We start from the raw sequence: 24520 nt of genomic DNA, 5'->3' as shown, positions 1-24520 counted from the left end.
CTCGTTGTACAGCAACATTTTGCTGTACCATCTTCTCACATGTAAACACACACAGGAAACGCTGATGTTTAACAACTAAATACTGTAAACTCAGAATGTTATGTTGATAAAGTTGGTGCATAAAGAGAGAACCTTTTTGTTCTCTTTGTAAATGACTTTATGATATCTATAGTATTTGACCTGAGAGGAAAGAAAAAAAAAGTCAACCAGAAACACTTTTGATTGTGGTTTGCATTTGTAAATATATTTAGTCCTCTCTAATTGCATGTCTGACAAAAAAATTGACTCTAAAGGTCAGAGTTTTTTTTTTTATTATGACAAACTTTGTATCTTATTTTGAGCTTCTACTAAATATAAAAGGTATTCAGAGAGAGAAAGAAATGTAAGTGGTTTATGATTCTTATGTTTGTCTCTGCGATAAAGAAGTCTATGATAACAACTTTAAACAGCCTACTCAAATAGCCCATAGAAGTTTGACTCAAAGTCAGTTCAGATAAAGTCTTCTCAGTGCTCACTTGGCTGCTCTGTACGAGATCTTCCACGGATACTGTGTGAATGGGTTTCAGAGGGTATCATGATTGTTATCTGGCTTCTGCCTTCTAAACAAAATTACTTTTAAAGCTTAAGGATGTTGATGTATAAGAGTCTAATTGGCTGTTGCAAGAAATGTTCATGAGGTACAGAGCTTTGAACAGAATTCATACCCTTAGCATCTTTACCCATTCTGTCAAATTACAACCAGAAACTCCTCAATGTAATTCTCATGAGATTTTCTGCTCATAGGGTGAGCAAAGACTTTGACCTACATGCAAAAAGCTATTGTGGCAGAAAGTTAACACTGCACAAAAAAACACACCCACAATAACCATGAAGAACACAGATGGGGCTGTGGTGTAGTGGTTGAACTTTTATTTATTCTCCACTTGTTAAACATTCAAAAATTATTTAATTTTATTTTACAGTTATACTCTAGGTTTAACATTGCTGTTGTAACCTTACTTCACATATCCTTGGTTTGTTGTATAGAGTGTTGTATTTTGCCAGTTATTCACTTGTGAAGATGAGTTTATTAATCTTATTCCTCTATTTTTGTCTAGACTGTATTGTTTAGTTTAATCTTCTAATGATGCAGACTACAGGTGTGTTTCAGGTCCATGTGAAACGAGTGGATCTGGGGAGCTCAGAGGAATTGTCAGAAGTAAAGTATGCATTTTTTGTGGCTTATCAAAGATGGGACAAATGAAGCCGTCATGATACAAAATCCACCAAGAAGAAACTCAAAATGTCTCCCGATCCTCTCTACCTACCTTCATCCTTGTCACTGGTATAAGAAGATGCAGAACTAAATCCAATAGAAAATCTATTGCGAGACTTGAAATTTTATTTCCAGAGATGCTCTCAATCCAATCTGACTGAGTGTGAGAAATTTAGCAAGAAGAATGGGCAGAAATGCAGTAGGCCAGCAACGAAGAATAAGGAAGTGATGTGTTATAGTTCTTGCTTCCTTTGTCTGTAGGTGCAGGAACAAGTCATCAGGTCTGATTAGAAGGTTTATGTGAGCGAGTCAGAGTCCTGCTGAAGATGAAGAAAATACTTGTTGTTTTCTGTAAGTAAACTGACAGCAGATAGAATCAAAATCTACATTTTAATTATTTTTGCACAATGAACATTGATGTGACTCTACACTTTTTGTCTTCAAGACATTTTGCTAAACCAGGTCATTGGCCAGACAGAAGGTGAGCGCAATATACGACAATTCTTAACAGAACAAGATGCATTTTAAGACGTTATGTTGCTACATTTGTCTGTGTGTCTTTCTCTGTAGACTTGTATCCTGTAAAGATTCTGGTCCGGCAGAGAACTATAAGCGAGGGCAGTGACCTTTATGTAACCTGCAGCATGTTCGGGCAAAAGAAATACCCCTCTTTTTATGTTTATTTACTGAAAGATGGACAAGGATTTCAGAAATCAAATCAGAAGCAAAATTTGGATGATGTTCTTTTCACAATATCTAATGTTCATCTTGATCACAGTGGAAATTACAGCTGCTTGTTCTCCACTACAAATTACAACCCTTCTGATGTAGAAAGGAAAGGACAGGACGTTGCTGAAATTCTGGTTATACGTGAGTATTTATTTTATTCTTGTTAATCCCACATGCAACTTCTTTCATTTCTTATTTTCTCCAACTGCTATGCAGCCAATTTCACCCCAGCAGAGCTCTCCATAGCTGGACCCTTCACAGTTCATGAGGGAAGCAACGTTGAGTTTAAATGCACCTTTTCACAAATCCTGCACACTCTCAATACCTGTCAACTCATCTACTGTTACCTGAAGAAGAATGAGACCATCCTTCAAGTACAAGTATTTGATCTTGCTCGGATGGAAGCCTCTTTCACCATTAAAGGTGCTGTTTCAAGGGATTCAGGTCCATATAGTTGCCTTTTGCTGCCGTCAAAATGCTTCCAGAAACAATGGAATGAGCTTCAGGGGATAAATACGGTGATTCTGGAGGTCAAAGGTGGGAATTTTTCCACAATGTATTTTACCCTCCACATTTTTCCTCTTAAAACATCTCTGAAAATTTATGTCATTAAATTTAATTTGTATTTCAGAGGATTTGATCCCATGGGCGGCTTTGTCTTGTGGAATTACATTCCTTATTTTGCTTTTCATTCTGTGTCTGGGATGGATGATTTACAAAAGTTGCTTCAAAGTTTTGTACAAGCCATGGTGAGTCTTCGTTTAGCTGCACTTCCTGTTGGCAGACGGGAGAAATTAACAGACAGTGATCGAATACAAAGTAAATATAATACATAAGAAAAAATTTGCTCTTTGTTTGAATTATGTACTTTTTCATTTTAATAGTGAGCAGCAGAATACAGATGTGTTGGCACCGACAGATGTGGAACCTCAAGAGGGTATGTAGGTTAGAATCAACAAAAATATTATTTAGAACATTTATTATTTAAGAGGTATATAATGATTTGACAGGGAAAATATTCTCACTCATCTGCTTCAATTTAAATACTTTTTATGTAATAAACAAAGGAAATAGATTTTTACTCTTTCAAAGTTTATAATGCTTAAGGCAAAGCCTGTTGAATTTCAAATGTTTCTGAACTTTCATAATTTTCTCCTGCTTTAAATTTCTTCAAGATTTTTTATGATAAAGAACATAAGTACAAAATCTCACTAAAATGACTGATGGCTGGTTTTTTGTATTATTTTTTCCAATTTATTTAATGTTCCTCTTTCAAGGATCAGAACAAGAGAATTCTTTCAGCATGGAGAGCGAAGAAGAGTAAGTTTGCAAATCAGTCTTTATAAGATCTGTTATCAATGTGTCTGTTTATATATTTATATGTTTTATTAATAACAATACAATATATGTAACATGAAGGTATATGCAGCCTTCTCAAACCATCAACTTATATAAATATCCATATGTTAGAATTAGCAGGTCAAATCCAATTGTTAATTTGTGAGTTAAAAATTAATGTTCAAATATATTCTCCCTCTAATCTGACAGATATTGAGCTATTTTATAAAGAAGAACCTGCAAGAATGTGATTTTCTTTCAATGTAAAGTTGATTGATGCATACCCCCAAAACTTGCTGTGACTTCAGTGGAATGTGGTTCTGAAAATTACTGATTCAGTAATATTCAGATGTTTATTGGAAACAAAATTTTAAAATCATGCATATTTTGTCTTCCACCTCACAGTTATTCTCTGGTTTGTGTTTGTTGCTGTTCTCCTTTCGGCTTCTCCTTGCAAACAGTTGCCACAGCACAGCAGCCTCCCCCAATCCACAGCTGCATACACATGGACTTAGCACAAGTTTTATACCGAATGCCCTTCCTTATGCAAACGTTCCTGTTGTCAGCAACAAGGAGTGGGTTTCAAACGAGGACCAACTTGCAGGGCCACTTGCTGTCGCATCTGAGCCATTGACAACCTCAGTAAGGTTTGTGATGTGACAGAAATTTGAAAATGTCAACACACTGAATTTATTTTACTCTTATTTTGCTGTAGTAAAAGTTGTCTTGCATTTTACCTGAAAATATTTTCATCAGAAATCTACAGCGTTTTGAGACAACAGGGGATGCCACCTATTACTCATGTGAGGGAATTTACATCGTTATTCCAGGTAGGAGGTCATCATTTACTTTCAGTCTGTAACTTCTATCATGAGTTAGTACATGATTTTAATCACTTACTTCTTCAAAAATATTAATTACAGATTGTATCAGTAATTATTACTTGTATTATTACAAAAACTATTAAACCCCATGTATCTTATAATGGTTTTAGCATAACTTGTACAGTCCTTGTGTTCAATATGTCCAATGTAAAACATTTCAAAGACATGCATAAATTGCCTTTTAAGTATATCTTAGAAAATAACTGCAGATACAAAAGTGCTAAACAAAGAAGCACAGATACATTTTGACAGCTCCCTGTTTTATCACCACAGATGATTCATCTGCAGGAACAAGCACTTAACGTGTGCTGTACGCCACTTCTGTCATTAAGCAACAAAAGTCATCATGAAAGTCACCAGAACAAGACTTCACCTGAATGTGATGCATAAATCCATTACATGCATGTATTTTTTTCATTTCACTTTTGTGCTACTCCAGGACAATGCAACAGTGTTGACCTGACAGATTTAGCCACAAAGACAGTACATTGTTCATACAACTTGAACTTTTCACATTTTGTCACATGATTTCAAATGAGTCCAAAAACATAAAGTAAAATTAAAATGACAATTGTTTTGTATGCATTACATGGATTTATATTGGTTTGTCTCAACCAGTTTTAATTTTGTGCCAGTTCCTTGTAAAACAACTTGAACTCAATCAAGTTTGGCAGTGACTATGAAAATCAATTTTCTAGCTGTAACATATTTTCAACATTAGACTTAGGTCTCTATTTTGACTGGGTCATTTTAAGATATGTTTACTCTCATCCTGATGGATCGTGAAACTCAGTCTAATATCTATTGGAGGCTGCAAAACTAGCCAAGAAGTTAAGATATTACTATAGAAGTCAAATTCACTGTGAACTTCCTCTGCTTACATTGAAGTGAAACTACCGTTTTTCCGCACTATAAGGCGTACCTAAAAACCTTCAATTTCCTCAAAAGCCGACATTTCGCATTATAATCTGGTACGCCTTATATATGGACCAATATTGAGTCACAACTGGTCTAGCAAGTACGGTAAGCAGCCGCCGACTTCTTTTTCGCTCGTAGAAGAAGAAGCGAGCAGTGCATGCTGGGATAGTTGTCAGAACGCTGGTTTGTTAATAAAGTTTAACTGACCTATCTACCTACCGACCGTCTAGAATCAGGTTGTCTGCAGGTCATTTAGCACCACGTTCTCCACGAACATGCTGTGAGCGAACGGAGAAGGGTGAACATCATCCGGCCCAGTCGCGGAAGGCTCTCCTCGCCAACCGGAGTCGGACTGTTTTAACATTCCGTTTAGGGGAGCTCCATCTAGTGGTTACATAACGTAACTCCAGCCTGTACTGTCGTGTCTATTCTATGTGCCTTATATATGAAAACAGTTTTAAAATAGGCTATTCATTGAAGGTGCGCGTTATAGTGCGGAAAATACAATACACACATGTGGACTGTGCTTACTCATTACATAACATCAGGATCAAGTTGGTTGCACTGGTTTTTATTTAGCTGTAACAGAGTGAAGGTGACTGTACACAAAGACACACCATACTTATATGAATTCTATTTTTTTTTAAATCTGTCTTTTATCTTCTTGTTCATCAATATACGCTGCATGTTCTACTGTGTGAAAACCCAGTGAAATACATAGAAGTTTGTTGTTTTATAATGACAAAATGTGAAAATTCAAAGTTCTATGAAAACTTTTGAATTACGTTTCAAATTCTACTATTTTGGGATGGGTTCTTTTTTTCTTGCTTTTGTTTTGTCTATTGGAGAGTACTTATTTGTACTTTATGAAGAATTATGGGCTCAACTAGTTGTGTGCTTAATCATTTAATTTTACCAATGTGTTTCACTTTTTGCTCTGTAAATACTGAATGCTGATGGCAATATTGTTTTGATTAGTACGTCTATGGCTGCAGTGTTCACTATGTCCACTTGATTTCTGTAAAGTGAATAAGAAAATGACTATTCTGTTCTTTAAAAAAGTACATTTTGGAGCCAACAGTGTTAAAATAAATAAATTATGCAACCATTAGTGTTGTGAAAAGTTTAAAATTAAGAAAAAAAAAACTGGGTAATTGCATTTTTCAAGACTAACTAGAACTCTTAAATGACTTACTCTGAAATGCTTTAATAATTATTATTTATGTAATTCCGTCTTGAGACAAATGGCATTTATTGCTGGTTGTTGAATATTTTGTTTTTATCGCAGTCACAGATTAGTAATCTTGCACCAAATGTGTAACAGTACATAATGACTTATCATACAAAATATTCAGTCAACATGTGGTCAGCTTAATGAAGGAAATACAATATGATGACCAACACGGAACCTTGTCATTTTTTCTTTGTTTGATTAGTTTTTCCTTTCAAGCATTTTGCAAGACAAAGCAATCTGAAAGTCGTGACTACTCAAAATGTAATCAATGCAACAAGAAACAGGAAGAACGGGAAAACATCTGTAGAGTAGTAGGAAACCAAGGCAGTCTGTGGGACTCAGTTCTTAGATGAGCTGCACCTTGGTGTCTTATTGCAAATTCTATCCAGAAGAGGGCGGTATCGATCGGCTTCATTGGCTGATCCCTGTGCAATCTGGAGAGTCTCTGCATGTTAACCCTCTGATGCGTGACTGACTGACTATACAGTCTTTCGTGAGTGGGTCCTTTTTGACCTGGGTTACAATCAATGTGTTTCTATGCTACTTTTGTCATTTTGATTCAAAATAATGTTTTGTATAATACTTTCCACTGACCCGGAGAAGGCACTCTACCCTTTTCCGGCTCAAGACCATGGCCTCGGATTTGGAGGCACTGAGCCTCATCCCGGCTGCTTCACACTTGGCCGTGAACCGCTCCTGCAAGAGCTGCAGATTATGATCTGATGAAGCCAACAGCACCACATCATCTGCAAAAAGCAGAGATGCCATCCTAAGGCCACCAAAATGGATCCCATAAACACCTCGGCTGCGCCTAGAAATTCTGTCCATGAAAGTAATGAACAGAATCGGTGACAAAGGACAGCCTTGGTGGAGTCCAACTCTCACTGGAAACGAGCCCGACTTACTGCCGGCAATGCAGACCAGACTCTGGCACCAGTCATACAGGGTCCTGACAGCCCGTCTCAAAGGGCCCGGTACCCCATACTCCTGGAGACCCCACCACAAGATCCCCCTAGGGACATGGCCGAACACCTTCTCCAAGTCCACAAAACACATGTAGACTGGTTGGGCGAACTCCCATGCACCCTCCAGGACCCTGCTGAGGATATAGAGCTGGTCCAGTGTTCCACGACCAGGACAAAAACCACACTGCTCTTTCTGTGTCCGAGGTTCTACTATCCGACGGACCCTCCTCTCCAGGACCCCTGAATAGACCTTACCAGGGAGGCTTAAGAGTGTGACCCCCCCTGTAATTGGAGCACACCCTCCGGTCCCCCTTTTTGAACAGGGGAACCACCACCCCAGTCTGCCAATCCAGGGGAACTGCCCCCCGATGTCCATGCAATATTGCAGAGTCGCGTGAGCCAACACAACCCTACAACATCCAGAGCCTTAAGGAACTCCGGGCGGATCTCATCCACCCCCAGGGCCTTGCCACCGAGGAGCTTTTTGACCACCTCGGTGACCTCGTCCCCAGAGATTGGAGAGCCCAACCCAGAGTCCCCAGGCTCAGCTTCCTCAACAGAAGGCATGTTGGTGGGATTGAGGAGGTCTTCAAAGTATTCCGCCCACCCGCCCACAACCTCCTGAGTTGAGGTCAGATGGGAGTTAAACCTCCGTCTCACAGGGGACTCCACCAGATGTTCCCAGCAGACCCTCAGTACATGTTTGGGTCTGCCAGGTCTGACCGGCTTCCTCCCCCACCACCGGAGCCAACTCACCACCAGGTAGTGGTCAGTGGACAGCTCCACACCTCTCTTCACCCGAGTGTCCAAGACATAAGGCTGCAAATCCGATGAAACAATGACAAAATCGATCATCGAACTGCGGCTTAGGGTGTCCTGGTGCCAAGTGCACATATGGACACCCTTATGCCTGAATATGGTGTTTGTCATTGGACAATCCGTGACGAGCACAGAAGTCCAACAACAGAACACCACTCGAGTTCAGATCGGGGGGGCCGTTCCTCCAAACCATGCCCCTCCAGGTCTCACTGTCATTGCCCACGTGATTGTTGAAGTCCCCCAGTAGAACAAGGAAGTACCCAGGAGGGGCACTCTCCAGTGCCCCCACTAAGGACTCCACAAGAAGGGTGGGTAATCTGAACTGCTGTTCAGCCCATAAGCACAGACAACAGTCAGAACCAGTCCCCCCACCCGTAGGCGGAGGGAGACTACTCTCTCGTTCACTGGGGTAAACCCCAATGTACAGGCGCCAAGATGGGGGGCAACAAGTATGCCCACTCCTGCCCAGCACCTCTCACCGTGGGCAACTCCAGAGTGGAAGTATGTCCAGCCCCTCTCAAGGAGACTGGTTCCAGAACCAGAGCCATATGTCGAGGTGAGGCCGACTATTTCTAGCCAGAACCTCTCAGCCTCGCACACTAGCTCCGGTTCCTTCCCACCCGAGAGGTGACATTCCACGTCCCAAGAACCAGCTTCTGCAGCCGAGGATCAGACCGCCAGAGTCCCCTCCTGCGGCTGCCGCCCGTAACACAATGCACCCGATCCCTTTCACCCCTCCGACAGATGGTGAGCCCATTGGAAGGGGGACCCACGTCTCCTCTTCTGGCTGAGCCCGGCCAGGCTTCGTGGGTAAAAGCTCGGCCACCAGGCGCTTGCCATCGTGCCCCACCTCCAGGCCTGGCTCCAGAGTGTGTATGTGTGTGATCCATCCATCCATCCGTCCATCCATCCATCCATCCATCCATCCATCCATCCATCCATCCATCCATCCATCCATCCATCCATCCATCCATCCATCCATCCATCCATCCATCCAACCATCTTCTGTTTATCCAGGGTCGAGTCATGGGGTCAGCAGCCTAAGTAAGGAGGCTCCCCAGCCACTTGTTCCAGCTCCTCTGGGGGAACCCATGGCATTCCCAGACCAGGTGAGAAACAGTGTGTCATAGGTCTTCCCCAGGCCTCCTCCTGGTGGAAAGTTCCCGGAACACCTCACCAGAGAGTCATCCAGGAGGCATCCTGACCAGATGCCGAGTCACCTCAACTGGCTCCTCTCGACACGAAGGAGCACTGGCTCTACTCTGAGTCTCTCCTGGATATCTGACCTGCTCACCCTATCTTTAAGGAAGAGCCCAGACACCCTACAGGTAAAAAAAAAATTGGCTTCTTGTATCCGTGACCTCGTTCTTTCGGACATGACCCAACGCTCATGACCATAGATGAGGGTAGGAACTTAGATCAACCAGTAAATCAAGAGCTTCACTTTTTGGCTCAGCTCTCTTCACCACGACTTACCGGTACAGCGCCCGGTTCACTGCAGACGCTGCACCAATCCGCCTGTCGATCTCCTGCTCCATTTTTCCCTCATTGGTGAACAAGATCCTGAGATATTTGAACTCCTCCACTTGGGGAAGGACGTCCTCCCCGACCCAAAGAAGGCACTCTATACTTTCTGGCTCAATTATTTATGCATTTATTTCTATAGCTATGAATTTTTATTTTATTTATTGAGATGATAAAAGAAAGAACCTTGAACACATTGATCAACAGGTTTTGTATGTCATTCAACACATTCTCTCTCTCTTGATTTTCTCATCCAGGGTGTCAGACACACACAGAGACACACACACGCACACACACATAACACATGCACAATAAAGTATAGGTGATAATGTTAGCTAGTTGGTTAGATAACTAGTGTTGGCTAACTTTGAAGAGGGCTAATATGTTGATTCGTGACAATAACGTTGTCACAGTACTCATGATTGACACACACACATTTGTGAGATAAAAAATAAAGATAATACTTATATGTAAGAGTTCTTCCTGTGCAAAAATAATATTATTCATGGGTGACACTTAGGTCTCAGTGTGTTTGGTTCACAAAAAATGTTTTCCTGACAGTAACAATTGGTAAGAAACAAAGATTCCCATTAAATTCCATAGGAAATGAATGCGGGTCATTTTGGACCCACTCACGGAAGAATGGGGTAGTGATATTTCAATCTGTAGAGACTCACACAGAGAAAGAAACTGCAGTTAAACAATTTTATTGGACCGAGAATTTGGCGCTCGGACACCGGCGGAAGATGTGCGTGCTGAGAATCGCAGCGAGCTTGAATGATCGGCTCAAATGAAGCTCAGGTAGGTCTTCCCCCGGGCCCAGTCACTGGTGGTGGAGAGGAGCTTGGAGAGAGGAGTCTTGAGGGGACCTGGAGGCATCTGGGAGACTGGTGGTGGAAACGGGGAGGAGGTGGGTTGAAACACAGCTGAAGCGGGTGGATCTGTGGTTGCTTCGCCTTTTTGAAGGTGCTCTTGCCAGTTGATTGGATCGAGGTAGAGAGGTGGTGCGTCCTGATTGGCTGGGGTGAAGGCGTGGTGATAGATGATGCCGGAAGAGTCTTACAGGTTGAATTTTTGCCTAGAGCTTCATTTCTTAAAATGTATAAAAGATAAATTAAAAATTTTAATTGCATGATATCAGTAACATGTTTCTTGAGGAATACCTGGAATATGAAGTGATGAAAACTTTTTATTACAAAGATATTGCAAAAAGATGACCTCACCGGATCAAAAAGAATCCACTTGCGCATCAGAGGATTAATCCTGTAGGATGGTTCAGACAGTACTTCTTTGACAGTTTTCAGAAATGTGTCCTCTTTGTCCACAGTGGCTAAGGTAAGGATCTTAGCCACTCCTCTATCTTGCAGTCAGAGAAGACTGTCATATGGGTTTACCTTTGTCATAAAACAAAGCCCTCCTGGGCTCCATTTATTCCTCCATGAGCCACAATTAGTTTCACCTTTGGATGTCCTAAAAGGTCTTTTGTGGCATCCAGTTAACAAGTAAAGTGTTGTTTCCCCACATTGGCCGGTTTGCTAGCTCCAGATTATGAGGTAACTGACAAAAAGCTTCAGTAATTGTGTTCATCACATCTGATGCTGTTGTCAGATGCATTGACTCTCTGTACAAAGAGTTATAAAATTTTTATTAAAAGCCAAAATGGTTCATAATTGCATTTGTAAAAAATAAGATTATTAGAAAAAAGTACAGACTGTTCATTGAATGAATGATTGAAAAGTAAATAAATAAATAAATAAATTCTTCTGTGTTTTCATGACTCTATGATGTTAGAGTCAGATTCATGTTAGAGATGCAAGAAGTAGTATTTTTGTCAAAGGGTGTATTTCACTTTGACCGGCGGAGGCTTTGCGTTCAGGAAGGAGGCGAGGCAACAGAATGTAGTTGAGGTAGGTTTATTTGGGAGCTCCAGGTCACAGTTACACCGACACCCATCACACAGTGAAACAAAGAAGCTGACATTTATACCCGAGGCAAGTTCTTACCTCAAAGTATTACTCTGAGGTAATACTTTTTTTTATCACCCCTTTACCTGTTGTAAGTGTTGGAACTTGCCTCAGGTATAAATGTCAGCTACCTGAGGCAAGTTCCAACACTTACAACAGGTAAAGGGGTGATAAAAAAAAGTATTATCTCAGAGTATTACCCCTCTTAATGGAAAATGGTATCCAGGTCCTGGAGCTTTTTTGCAGGACCTGGAGCATTTGCCTCCCTTTCTGCTCCACCTTGCTGAGACAAACCCAGAAAGGTAAGTACTCAAATAGTTAAGTTAAATTGAACCAATCTAAATCAGAAACAAACTGACATTTTCCCCACATTCTCTGAACAGGAAAGATGGCCAGTCTCCCTCCAGAAAAAGAATGTTCACTAAATGTTACAATGTAACTGAAATAAAGAACTGATGCAAACACATTTGGACTGTAAATAAATAACACAATATCAATATGGAATGGAACCTCTGGTATCCATCACAGTGTAACACAATAATTTTCTCTAAGCTCTGGTTTGGATATGTCATATTGAAAAAAATTAAAACAAATGAAAACAATTTGTAGCAATTTCAATCACAAATAAACATTTCAGCCAAAAAACAAACAAACAAACAAAAAAAACCGATATATTGTTTCATTTATTACTTAAGTATGCTCTTTTATGACCCTAAAAGTCATAAAAGTTTAATTTTGAAAGATTTCAGGCTGCATAATAAGCTTGTATTTTTTACTGCTATTGAAACAACACTGTGAAAGGCACACTTAGTTAAATTTCTAAAGGATTAAAATCCTAACAAGAACAATGTGTTCATGAAAACCCAAGCAATGATTCATACTGCTCCAAAAGGGTGACATCATGTGGTCATGGGTTGTTATTACAGTTCTCCTGACTTGTCATCCTATTGGTTGCTCCTTGTACAGCAACATTTTGCTGTTCCATCTTCTCACATGTAAACACATACGGGAAATGCTGATGTTTAACAACTAAATACTGTAAACTCAGAATGTTATGTTGATAAAGTTGGTGCAAAAAGAGAGAACCTTTTTGTTCTCTTTGTAAATGACTTTATGATATCTATAGTATTTGACCTGAGAGGAAAGAAAAATAGTCAACCATTGTGATTGTGGTCTGCATTTGTAAATATGTTTAGTCCTCTCAAATTGCATGCCTTACAAAAAATCGACTCTTAAGGTCAGTGAGGGTTTTTTTTATTATGACAAACTTTGTATCTTATTTTGAACTTCTACTAAACATAAAAGGTATGCAAAGACAGAATGTAATGTAAGTGGTTTATGATTCTTATGTTTGTCTCTGTGATAAAGATGACTATGATAACTTTAAACAGCCTACTCAAATAGTCCATAGCAATTTGACTCAGAGTCAGTTCAGATAAAGTCTTCTCAGTCCTCATATGGCTGCTGTGTACGAGATCTTCCACAGATACTGTGTGATGGGTTTCAGAGGGTATCATGATTGTTATCTGGCTTCTGCCTGCTAAATAAAATGACTTTTAAAGTTCAAAGATGTTGATGTTCAGAAATCTACAGCATTTTGAGACAACAGGGGATGTCACCTTTTACTCATGTGAGGGAATTTACAGCGTTATTCCAGGTAGGAGGTCATCATTTACTTTCAGTCTGTCAAGATATTATAATGAGTTAGATGTGTTAAACATCAGCACATGATTTTAATCACTTTCTTCTCCAAAAATATTACTTATAGATTGAATAAGTAATTATTACTTGTATTATTACAAAAAATATTAAACTCCATGTATATTATAATGGCTTTAACATCACTTGTACAGTGCTTGTGTTCAATATGTGCAATATAAAACATTTTAAAGACAGGCATAAATTGCCTTTCAAGCATATCTTAGAAAATAACTGTGAATACAAAAGTGCTAAACAAAGAAGCACAGATACATCTTGACACCACAGATGATTCATCCGCAGGACCAAGTACTTCACGTATGCTGTGCGCCACTTCTGTCAAAAAAAAAGGCATCATGAAAGTCACCAGAACAAGACTTCACCTGAATGTGATGCAAAAATCCATTACATGCATGTATTTTGTTCATTTCACTTTTGTGCTACTCCAGGACAATGCAACAGCGTTGACCTGACAGATTTAGCCACAAGGACAGTGCATTCTTCATACAACTTGAACTTTTCACATTTTGTCACATAATTTCAAATGACTTTGAAAATGCAAAGTAAAATTAAAATGATATTTGTTTCATATGCATTACATGGATTTGTATTGGTTTGTCTCTATCAGTCTTCATTTTGTGCCAGTTCCTTGTAAAACAACTTGAACTCAATCAAGCTTGTTAGTGACTGAAAATTAATTTTTTTGCTGTGACACAGATTCAAAATTAGACTTTGGTCTACATTTTGACTGGGTCATTTTAATATGCGTTTAATGTCATCCTGATGGAAGATAAAACTCAGTCTAATATCTATTGGAGGCTGCAAAGCTAGCCAAGAAGTTAGGATGTTATTATATAAGTCAAATCCACTGTGATCTTCTTCTTCTTACACTGAAGTGAAACTACACACATGTGGACTGTGCTTACTCATTACATAACAGGATCAAGTTGGTTGCACTGGTTTTTATTTAGCTGTAACAGAGTGAAGGAGACTGTACACAACGACACACACTAAAAAAATATATTTTATCTTCTTGTTCATCAATATACGCTGCATGTTCTACTGTGTAAAATCCCAGTGAAACACAAAGAAGTTTGTTGATTTATCATGAAAAAATGTGAAAATTCCAAGTCGTATGAAAACTTTTGTATTAGAATGAAAATTCTATAATTTTGTTGTTGTTTTTTGTTGTTTTTTTTTTGTCTATTGGAGAGTACTTATGTGTACTTTATTAAGCATTGTGGGGTTCAACTGGTTGTGTGCTTAATTCATTTAATTTTACCAATGTGTTTCACTTTTTGCTCTGTAAATACTGAATGCTGATGGCAATACTGTTTTAGTTAGTACGCCTATGGCTGCAATGTTCACTATGTCCACTTAATTTATGTAAAGTGAATAATAAAATGTCTATTCAGTTCTTTAAGAAAAAGTACATTTTGGAGCCAACAGTGTTAAAATAAATAAATTATGCAACCATTAGTGTTGTGAAAAGTTTAAAATTAAGAAAACTGGGTAATTGCATTTTTCAAGACTCACCAGTAGATGTCGCTATTGACCTGAACTCTTAAATGACTTTCAATGAAATGCTTTAATAATTATGATTTATGTAATTCCCTCTTGAGACAAATGGCATTTATTGCTGGTTGTTGCATACTTTGCTTTTATCGAAGCCACAGATGTGTAATCTTGCACCTAGTGTGTAACAGTACATAATGTGCTTACTTCCCTTAAAGATTTAAGTGAAACACGATATTTATATCATTCAAAATATTCAGTCAACATCGGGTCAGTTTAAATGAAGGAAATACAGAAACCTAGATCCAGAGTGAATTAAAGTAAACCATGATAACCAACACAGAACCTTTTCATTTTTTCTTTGTTTGATTAGTTTTTCCTTTCAAGCATTTTTCAAGACAAAGCAATCAGAAAGTCGTGACAAATGAAAATGTAATCACTGCAACAACAAACAGGAAGAACAGGAAAACATCTACAGAGTAGTAGGAATACCAAGGCAGTCTGTGGGACTCGGTTCTCAGATGAGCTGCACCTTGGTGTCTTATTGCAAATTCTATCCAGAAGAGGGCGGTATCGATCGGCTTCATTGGCTGATCCTTGTGCAATCTGGAGAGTCTCTGCATGTTAATCCTGTAGGATGGTTCAGACAGTACTTCTTTGACAGTTTTCAGAAATGTGTCCTCTTTGTCCACAGTGGCTAAGGTAAGGATCTTAGCCGCTCCTCTGTCTTGCAGTCGTAAAAGATTGTCATACTGGTCATAAAACACAGGTAAACCCACTACTGGTACTCCATGGTAAATGGCATCCAGTTAACCAGTAAAGTGTTTTTTCCCACAATGGCTGGTTTGCCAATGTGGGAATCACTTGTAATATCTATTGGAATACTGTAGAAGTCAAATCCACTGTGCTTAGTCATTACATAACATCAGGATCAAGTTGGTTGCACTAGTTTTTATTTAGCTTTAACAGAGTAAAGGAGGCTGTACACATAGACACACACCATATTTATACGATTTCTATTTGTAAAATAAATATGTCTTTTATCCTCTTGTTCATCAATTTACACTGCATGTTCTACTGTGTAAAATTTCAGTGAAATACATAGAAGTTTGTTGTTTTATCATGACAAAATGTGACAATTCCATTACTTTTAAAGCTCAAGGATGTTGATGTATAAGAGTCTAACTGGCCGTTTCAGGAAATGTTCATGAGGTACAGAGCTTTGAACAGCATTCATACCCTTAGCATCTTTACCCTTTCTGTCAAATTACAACCACAAACTCCTCAAAGTAATTCTCATGAGATTTTCTACTCATAGGGTGAGCAAAGACTTTGACCTACATGCAAAAGCTATTCTGGCAGAAAGTTAACACTGAATATCTCACCCAAACAAACCACACCCACAACAACCATGAAGAACACAGCTGGGGCTGTGGTGTAGTGGTTGAACCTTTATTTATTCTCCACTTTTTCCTTAAACATTCATGAATTATTTCATTTTATTTCAGTTATTTAAAATGTTCTAGGTTTAACATTGCTGTTGGAACCTTTCTTCACATATAACGCTTGGTTTGTTGTACAGAATGTTACATATTGCCAGTCACTCACTTGTGAAGATGAGTTTATTATTATTATTCCTCTTTTTTTATTGCTTAGACTGTATTGTTTAGTTTAATCTTCTAATGATGCAGACTAAAAAGGTACAGGTGTGTTTCAGGTCTATGTGAAAAAAGTGGATCTGGGGAGCTGAGAGAAGCTTAAGGAGAATTGTAACAAGTAAAGTATGCATTTTTTGTGGCTCATCAAAGATGGCAGAAATGAAGCCGTCATTTTATAAAATCCACCAAGAAGAAACTCAAAATGTCTCCCGATCCTCTCTACCTACCTTCTTCCTTGTCACTGGTATAAGAAGATGCAAAACTAAATCCAATAGAAAATCTATTGCGAGACTTGAAATTTTATTTCCAGATCCAATCTGACTGTGAGAAATTTAGTAAGAAGAATGGGCAGAAATGCAGTAGGCCAGCAACGAAGAATAAGGAAGTGATGTGTTATAGTTCTTGCTTCCTTTGTCTGTAGGTGCAGGAACAAGTCATCAGGTCTGATTAGAAGGTTTATGTGAGCGAGTCAGAGTCCTGCTGAAGATGAAGAAAATACTTGTTGTTTTCTGTAAGTAAACTGACAGCAGATAGAATCAAAATCTACATTTTAATTATTTTTGCACAATGAACATTGATGTGACTCTACACTTTTTGTCTTCAAGACATTTTGCTAAACCAGGTCATTGGCCAGACAGAAGGTGAGCGCAATATACGACAATACCTAACAAAACAAGATGCATTTTAAGATGTTATGTTGCTACATTTGTCTATGTGTCTTTTTCTGTAGACTTGTATCCTGCAAAGATTCTGGTCCGGCAGAGAACTATAAGCGAGGGCAGTGACCTTCATGTAATCTGCAGCATATTTGGGCAAAAGAAATACCCCTCTTTTTATGTTTATTTACTGAAAGATGGACAAGGATTTCTGAAATCAAATCAGAAGCAAAATTTGGATGATGTTCTTTTCACAATATCTAATGTTCATCTTAATCACAGTGGAAATTACAGCTGCTTGTTCTCCACTACAAATTACAACCTTTCTGATGTAGAAAGGAAAGGACAGGACGTTGCTGAGATTCTGGTAATACGTGAGTATTTATTTTATTCTTGTTAATCCCACATGCAACTTCTTTCATTTCTTATTTTCTCCAACTGCTATGCAGCCAATTTCATCCCAGCAGAGCTCTCCATAGCTGGACCCTTCACAGTTCATGAGGGAAGCAACGTTGAGTTTAAATGCACCTTTTCACAAATCCTGCACACTCTCAATAACTGTCAACTCATCTACTGCTACCTGAAGAAGAATGAGACCATCCTTCAAGTACAAGTATTTGATCTTGCTCGGATGGAAGCCTCTTTCACCATTGAAGGCGCCGTTTCAAGGGATTCAGGTCCATATAGTTGCCTTTTGCTGCCGTCAAAATGCTTCCAGAAACAATGGAATGAGCTTCAGGGAATAAATACGGTGATTCTGGAGGTCAAAGGTGGGAATTTTTCCACAGTGTTTCTTACCTTCCACATTTTTCCTCTTAAAACATCTCTGAAAATTTATGTCATTAAATTTAATTTGTATTTCAGAGGATTTGATCCCATGGGCGGCTTTGTCTTGTGGAATTACATTCCTTATGTTGCTTTTCATTCTGTGTCTGGGATGGATGATTTACAAAAGTTGCTTCAAAGTTTTGTACAAGCCATGGTGAGTCTTCGTTTAGCTGCACTTCCTGTTGGCAGACGGAAGAAATTAACAGACAATGATCGAATACAAAGTAAATATAATACATAAGGAAGAATTTGCTTTCTGTTTGAATTATGTATTTTCTCATTTTGATAGTGAGCAGCAGAATACAGATGTGTTGGCACCGACAAATGTGGAACCTCAAGAGGGTATGTAGGTTAGAATCAACAAAAATATTATTTAGAACATTTATTATTTAAGAGGTATATAATGATTTGACAGGGAAAATATTCTCACTCATCTGCTTCAATTTAAATACTTTCTTTTTAATAAACAAAAGGAATATTTTTTTTCTTTCAAAATTTATAATGCTTAAGGCAAATCCTGTTGAATTGTAAATGTTTCTAAACTTTCATAATGTTCTGCTTTAAAGTTCAAGATTTTTTTATGATAAAGAATATAAGTACAAAATCCTATTAAAATGACTAATAGCTGGTTTTTTGTATTTTTTGTTCGCAATTAATTTAATGTTCCTCTTTCAAGGATCAGATCAAGTAAATTCTTTCAGCATGGAGAGCGAAGAAGAGTAAGTTTGCAAATGAGTCTTTATAAGATATGTAATTAAATTGTTTGTTTATATATTTATATGTTTTATTTATAAAAATACAATATGTGTAACATCCAGGTGCATGTAGCCTTCTCAAGCCATCTGCTTGTATAAATATTCATGTATTAGAATGACCCAGTCAAAGTCCAATTGTTAATTTGTGGGTTAAAAATTAACTTTCAAATATATTCTCCCTCTAATTTGACTGATACTGAGTTATTTTGTAAAGAAAAACCTGCAAGAATGTGATTTTCCATCAATGTAAATTGATTGATGCATACCCCAAAACTTGTTGTGACTTCAGAGGAAAGTGGTTCTGAAAATCACCAATTCAGTAATATTCAGATGTCTATTTGTAACAAAAACTAATCATGCATCATTTTTCTTCCACCTCACAGTTATTCTCCGGTTTGTGTTTGTTGCTGTTGTTCTCTCGGCTTTTCCTTCCAAGCAGTTGCCACAGCACAGCAGCCTCCCCCAATCCACAGCTGCATACAGATGGACTTAGCACAAGTTTTATACCGAATGCCCTTCCTGATGCAAACCTTCCTGTTGTCAGCAACAAGGAGTGGGTTTCAAACGAGGACCAACTTGCAGGGCCACTTGCTGTCGCATCTGAGCCATTGACAACCTCAGTAAGGTTTGTGATGTGACAGAAATATAAAAATGTCAACACACTGAATTTATTTATTTATTTTGCTGCAGTAAAAGTTGTGTCTAGCATTTAACTTGACAACATTTTTTCATCAGAAATGAACAGCATTTTGAGACAACAGGGGATGTCACCTATTACTCATGTGAGGGAATTTACAGCGTTATTCCAGGTAGGAGGTCATCATTTACTTTCAGTCTGTCAAGATATTATAATGAGTTAGATGTGTTAAACATCAGCACATGATTTTAATCACTTACTTCGTCAAAAATATTAATTATAGATTGAATAAGTAATTATTACTTGTATTATTACAAAAAATATTGAACTCCATCTATATTATAATATACATGGAGTATTTTATACTCCATGTGATGTTAATGGCTTTAACATCACTTGTACAGTCCTTGTGTTCAATATGTGCAATGTAAAACACTTTAAAGACATGCATAAATTGCCTTTTAAGTATATGTTAGAAAATAACTGCGGATACAAAAGTGCTAAACAAAGCAGCACAGATACATCTTGACAGCTTCCTGTTTTTCACCACAGATGATTCATCTGCAGGACCAAGTACTTCATGTGTGCTGTACGCCACTTCTGTCAACAAAAAGTCATCATGAAAGTTACCAGAACAAGACTTCACCTGAATGTGATGCATAAATCCATTACATGCATGTATTTTGTTCATTTCTCTGTTTTGCTACTCCAGGACAATGCAACAGTGTTGACCTGACAGATTTAGCCACAAGGACAGTGCATTCTTCATACAACTTGAACTTTTCACGTTTTGTCACATAATTTCAAATGACTTTGAAAATGCAAAGTAAAATTAAAATATTTGTTTTGTATGCATTACATGGATTTGTATTGGTTTGTCTCCATCAGTCTTAATTTTGTGCCAGTTCCTTGTAAAACAACTTGAACTCCATCAAGCTTGAGACTGTAAGAATCAATTTTCCAGTTGTACCATAGATTAAAAATTAGACCTAGGTCTCCATTTTGACTGGGTCTATTATCTATTGGAAGCTGTAAAATTCAACCACGAAGTTAGGATATTATTATAGAAGTCAAATCCACTGCGATCTTCTTCTGCTTATGTAGCACTAAAGTGTAAAAGGACTAGATGGAAAAAAATCAGAAGACTAGAATTCATCTTCTGGAGCTGTTGTCAGTAATCAATAAAACAATACAAAAGAACTGCTTTCAATACCATGTATTAGACAAAAATTAAAGTGAACAATGCAAGACAAACATACATAGGACCAAAAATAAAAACAAACAAAAAAATATACACAGTACTGCGGCCGTCCTTCATTGATTTGTGCACAACTGGTCTTGACTTCCCCGCTGGTCAGTCCAAAACCTGACCGACACACATTCAGAAGTCCATGGTTGAATTATCCAGATATTTAAGTTGATAATGTCCCAGCGCAAGTTCTTTCGGATGAAAAGATGAATAATGGAGTGTGTGCCTGAGTGGTGAGATGGAGGGGGAATTGATACAGACCAGGATGAAGTGATTCTTGGGGCTCTCCTGGCTCCAGCCAGTTTTCAGAAGCTCGCCATCTTTTACCCTAAAAAGGGATCACCTGGCCTGTATTAAAATAAACAGGACCAGTAAATTTCCAGCCGGCTAGTTAACTAGAGTTTTCAGTTTCACTCAGAAATAAATGCAATATATCTAATCTATCAGACCAAATGAAGAAACATTTATCTCATCATCTTAAAGAAGTTAAATTACAACAATTGATCACGATTAGCATTAGTTACCAACCAACATGCTAAATTCAACAAAACATTGTGATCACTACTCACCAATTTCAATAATAGTTGGGAGCATGGCAGCTTCAAGGCTCCAAACTCACTGGATTTTTTTGGATCTACATGATTTTTATATTGTAAGGTTAAAAAGTGCATTACAAACAAAGATAACTGATTGTTTGAGAACACCAACCTGTAGCTCCTTTGTCTCCAGCTCTCCCCCTCACACCTGACTGGGGAAAGCTGGAGCAAGCCTAAATAATTACATCAGGTGTGTCAATTGGCTGCATGCATTGTGTGACTGACTGTCACTCTAACCAATGGGGCAGTAAGGCGGGACTAAGAGCAGTTTTTTCACCCTGGGTTACACCTACACTGCAGTGAAACTACACACATGTGGACTGTGCTTACTCATTACATAACATCAGGATCAAGTTGGGTGCACTGGTTTTTATTTAGCTGTAGCAAAGTGAAGGAGACAAAGACATACACCATATTTATACGATTTCTATTTTTACAATAAATCTGTCTTTTATCTTCTTGGTCATCAATATACACTACATGTTCTACTGCATAAAATCCCAGTAAAATACATAGAAGTTTGTTGTTTTATTATGACAAAATGTGAAAATTCAAAGTTGTATGAAAACTTTGGAATTACGTTGCAATTCTATTTTGGGTTGTTTTTTGTTGTTGTTTTTTGTCTATTGGAGAGTACTTATTTGTAGTTTATGAGGCATTGTGGGCTCAACTAGTTGTGTGCTTAATTCATTTAATTTTACCAATGTGTTTCACTTTTTGCTCTGTAAATACTGAATGTTGATGGTAATACTGTTTTGGTTAGTACACCTATGGCTGCAATGTTCACTATGTCCACTTGATTTTTGTAAAGTAAATAAGAAAATGACTATTAAGTTCTTTAAAAAAGTACATAAATAAATTTCCAACCATTAGTGCTGTGAAAAGTTTAAAATTAAGAAAAAGAAAACTGGGGTATTGCATTTTTCAAGACTAACTTGAACTCTTAAATGACTTAAAATGAAATGCTTTAATAATTATGATTTATGTAATTCCCTCTTGAGACAAATGACATTTATTGCTGATTGTTGGATACTTTGTTTTTATTGCAGCCACAGATGTGTAATCTTGCACCTACTGTGTCACAGTGCAGAATGACTTACGGGAAGTGCTTACTTCCCTTTAAAGACTTAAGTGAAACACGATATTTATATCATTCAAAATATTCAGTCAACATCGGGTCAGTTTAAATGAAGGAAATACATAAACCTAGATCCAGAGTGAATTAAAGTAAACCATGATAACCAACACAGAACCTTTTCATTTTTTCTTTGTTTGATTAGTTTTTCCTTTCAAGCATTTTTCAAGACAAAGCAATCTGAAAGTCGTGACAAATGAAAATGTAATCACTGCAACAACAAACAGGAAGAACAGGAAAACATCTACAGAGTAGTAGGAATACCAAGGCAGTCTGTGGGACTCGGTCCTTAGATGAGCTGCACCTTGGTGTCTTATTGCAAATTCTATCCAGAAGAGGGCGGTATCGATCGGCTTCATTGGCTGATCCCTGTGCAATCTGGAGAGTCTCTGCATGTTAATTCTGTAGGATGGTTCAGACAGTACTTCTTTGACAGTTTTCAGAAATGTGTCCTCTTTGTCCACAGTGGCTAAGGTAAGGATCTTAGCCGCTCCTCTGTCTTGCAGTCGTAAAAGATTGTCATACTGGTCATAAAACACAGGTAAACCCACTACTGGTACTCCATGGTAAATGGCCTCCTGGACTCCATTTGTTCCTCCGTGAGCCACAAATAGTTTCACCTTTGGATGTCCTAAAAGGTCTTTTTGTGGCATCCAGTTAACCAGTAAAGTGTTTTTTCCCACATTGGCTGGTTTGTTACCTTTATAGCTCCAGATTACTTTCTGAGGTAACTGACCAAAAGCTTCAATAATTTTGTTTGTCACATCTGAAGGGAGTTCACTAACAAAAGTCCCAAGAGACATGATGATGACGCCATGCTGTCCAGAGCTCTGAACAAACTCCTCCAGGTTCTTAGGAAGAGGTTTAGCTGGTTCACACTGAAAGCCCCCGATATAGATGGCATTTGGCATGGTAGGACGGGGGAACTCAAAAACATAGTCCACTCTCATGAGCCACAGGTCTGCTCCCCGCAACAAGTCACTGTATCTAACATCTGGGCCAAAGAATTTATTACAGATTGCTTGATACTGGGGACTGATCAGAAAGGTGTCCTGAACTTCCCAGATGGTGTAGAAAAGGAGATTTTTGACTCTCTGTATGAAGGTCATTTTGTCTGTCAGTCCTGAGCCTGTCATTGGGATGTAAGATAAAGGAGAAGGTGCAAGGGCTAAGTGGCCATCCCCACTGGTAACCCATCTCACATTATAGACTAGAGGTAGTTTAAGAGCGTGGGCTAACATTATTCCAGCTCCCCATGCAGGATCAGTCATTACCAAGTCATACTTTTTTGCCTTTAAACCATTCATAAACCTTTTATCCTCCAACATTGTGCTGGCCATCTCGCACATCATTCCATGCATGTCGAACATAGCTTTAAACATTTCAACCTGCAAACTCAGGAAGCTCATAACAGAGCTCTCTCCTCTCTCTAATGCAAAAATCTTTCTGAGGATTGGGTTGATGAAATCATGATTGAAAGCTCTGGCAACAGGAACCGTGATGGTTTTGTAGTACGGAGAGTCGTCCTTGATGTACCAGCTTTTATTGGTCCTTATTACATCAATGGAGTGCCCACGAGAGTGGAGAGCTTGAATCATAATGTCCATATTCACCCAATGGCTGCCTTCCAAAGGAATGATCAAAATCCTACCACCGTGACCAACTCTCCATGAAAGGAATACTGCAAATACTAGGAAAAGATATGCTGTGGCTTTCCCCCTGGATTCCATCTTTAGCCTAAAAGAAAAACAAAATTATAATTTCACAAACTAGCTAAGACATGTTGTTTTACATAGAAAATAGAAAACAAAATCCATTACATACCTGCTTTGAATGAAGTAGGTCTAGTGAGATTCTTAGTTTTCTGTATGAAATATCTTATGTTCTGCACAAGCAATGCAATTGAAAATTCCAGAAAAAACTTGTATAAAGCGATTATGGATTAGCTTACCTTGGTGAGGGAGGCAGTTCAGCAAAAAGAAGTGGTCTCTTTGTTCTGCATTGTGCAACAAGCCTGCTTTGAATTCAAGGTTGTTCTTACAATCTGAGATCCTTTTTAGATTTAACTTTTCTTTACCTACCTACAATTATTGTCATCTTTAGCTTGACAATAATTGCATCTAAAGATGCACTAAGTAATATCAGCAGACCATGGTTCACATG

General features: G+C 38.3%; 1 protein-coding gene, 3 long non-coding RNA genes and 1 pseudogene across 7 annotated transcripts; 3 read left to right on the top strand and 2 right to left on the bottom strand.

Annotated features, from left to right (window-relative positions):
- The first annotated feature begins 1468 nt into the window (after positions 1-1468).
- Positions 1469-18322, top strand: LOC106922144 (uncharacterized). Of its 3 annotated transcripts, none has more exons than XM_088004431.1 (6): positions 1469-1606; positions 1701-1736; positions 1826-2125; positions 2219-2521; positions 2616-2733; positions 2869-2946. In XM_088004431.1, exons 1-6 carry the CDS (start codon positions 1582-1584, stop codon positions 2927-2929), a joined length of 843 nt encoding a protein of 280 aa, XP_087860557.1. In that variant the 5' UTR covers positions 1469-1581; the 3' UTR covers positions 2930-2946. The 3 variants fall into 3 exon arrangements, with proteins under 3 accessions (XP_087860557.1, XP_087860556.1, XP_087860559.1); XM_088004430.1 differs by having other exon boundaries at positions 2201-2521; XM_088004433.1 differs by lacking the exons at positions 2219-2521; positions 2616-2733; positions 2869-2946 and adding exons at positions 17607-17927; positions 18022-18322.
- On the top strand, positions 13210-14757 carry LOC148160273 (uncharacterized). The gene is made up of 2 exons (XR_015762558.1): positions 13210-13287; positions 13617-14757. It is a non-coding gene; the product is annotated as an uncharacterized LOC148160273 (long non-coding RNA).
- A 277-nt stretch (positions 18323-18599) lies between the features above and the next one.
- LOC148160272 (uncharacterized) lies at positions 18600-20612 on the top strand. 2 transcript variants are annotated; one of them, XR_015762556.1, is made up of 4 exons: positions 18600-18704; positions 19180-19365; positions 19476-19549; positions 19930-20612. It is a non-coding gene; the product is annotated as an uncharacterized LOC148160272 (long non-coding RNA). The 2 variants fall into 2 exon arrangements; XR_015762557.1 differs by having other exon boundaries at positions 19177-19365.
- LOC148160271 (uncharacterized) lies at positions 20581-21504 on the bottom strand. Its single transcript, XR_015762559.1, has 2 exons — positions 21196-21504; positions 20581-20974 (listed from the first exon to the last, which is right to left on the bottom strand). It is a non-coding gene; the product is annotated as an uncharacterized LOC148160271 (long non-coding RNA).
- A 975-nt stretch (positions 21505-22479) lies between these two features.
- LOC106922151 (UDP-glucuronosyltransferase 2C1 pseudogene) lies at positions 22480-24014 on the bottom strand (annotated as a pseudogene).
- Positions 24015-24520: the final 506 nt, after the last annotated feature.

The sequence above is a fragment of the Poecilia mexicana genome, unplaced genomic scaffold (assembly GCF_051168715.1).
Source record: "Poecilia mexicana isolate PSO_F unplaced genomic scaffold, ASM5116871v1 scaffold_3, whole genome shotgun sequence".
Lineage (NCBI taxonomy): Eukaryota > Metazoa > Chordata > Actinopteri > Cyprinodontiformes > Poeciliidae > Poecilia > Poecilia mexicana.
This window is presented reverse-complemented; position numbering and strand designations above follow the sequence as displayed.

Coding starts and splice junctions, on each gene's coding strand:
- LOC106922144 (XM_088004430.1), top strand. CDS start 1,582: ATGAAGAAAATACTTGTTGTTTTCT. Junction 1,737..1,825: donor GGTCATTGGCCAGACAGAAG/GTGAGCGCAATA, acceptor CTTTCTCTGTAG/ACTTGTATCCTGTAAAGATT. Junction 2,734..2,868: donor AAAGTTTTGTACAAGCCATG/GTGAGTCTTCGT, acceptor TCATTTTAATAG/TGAGCAGCAGAATACAGATG.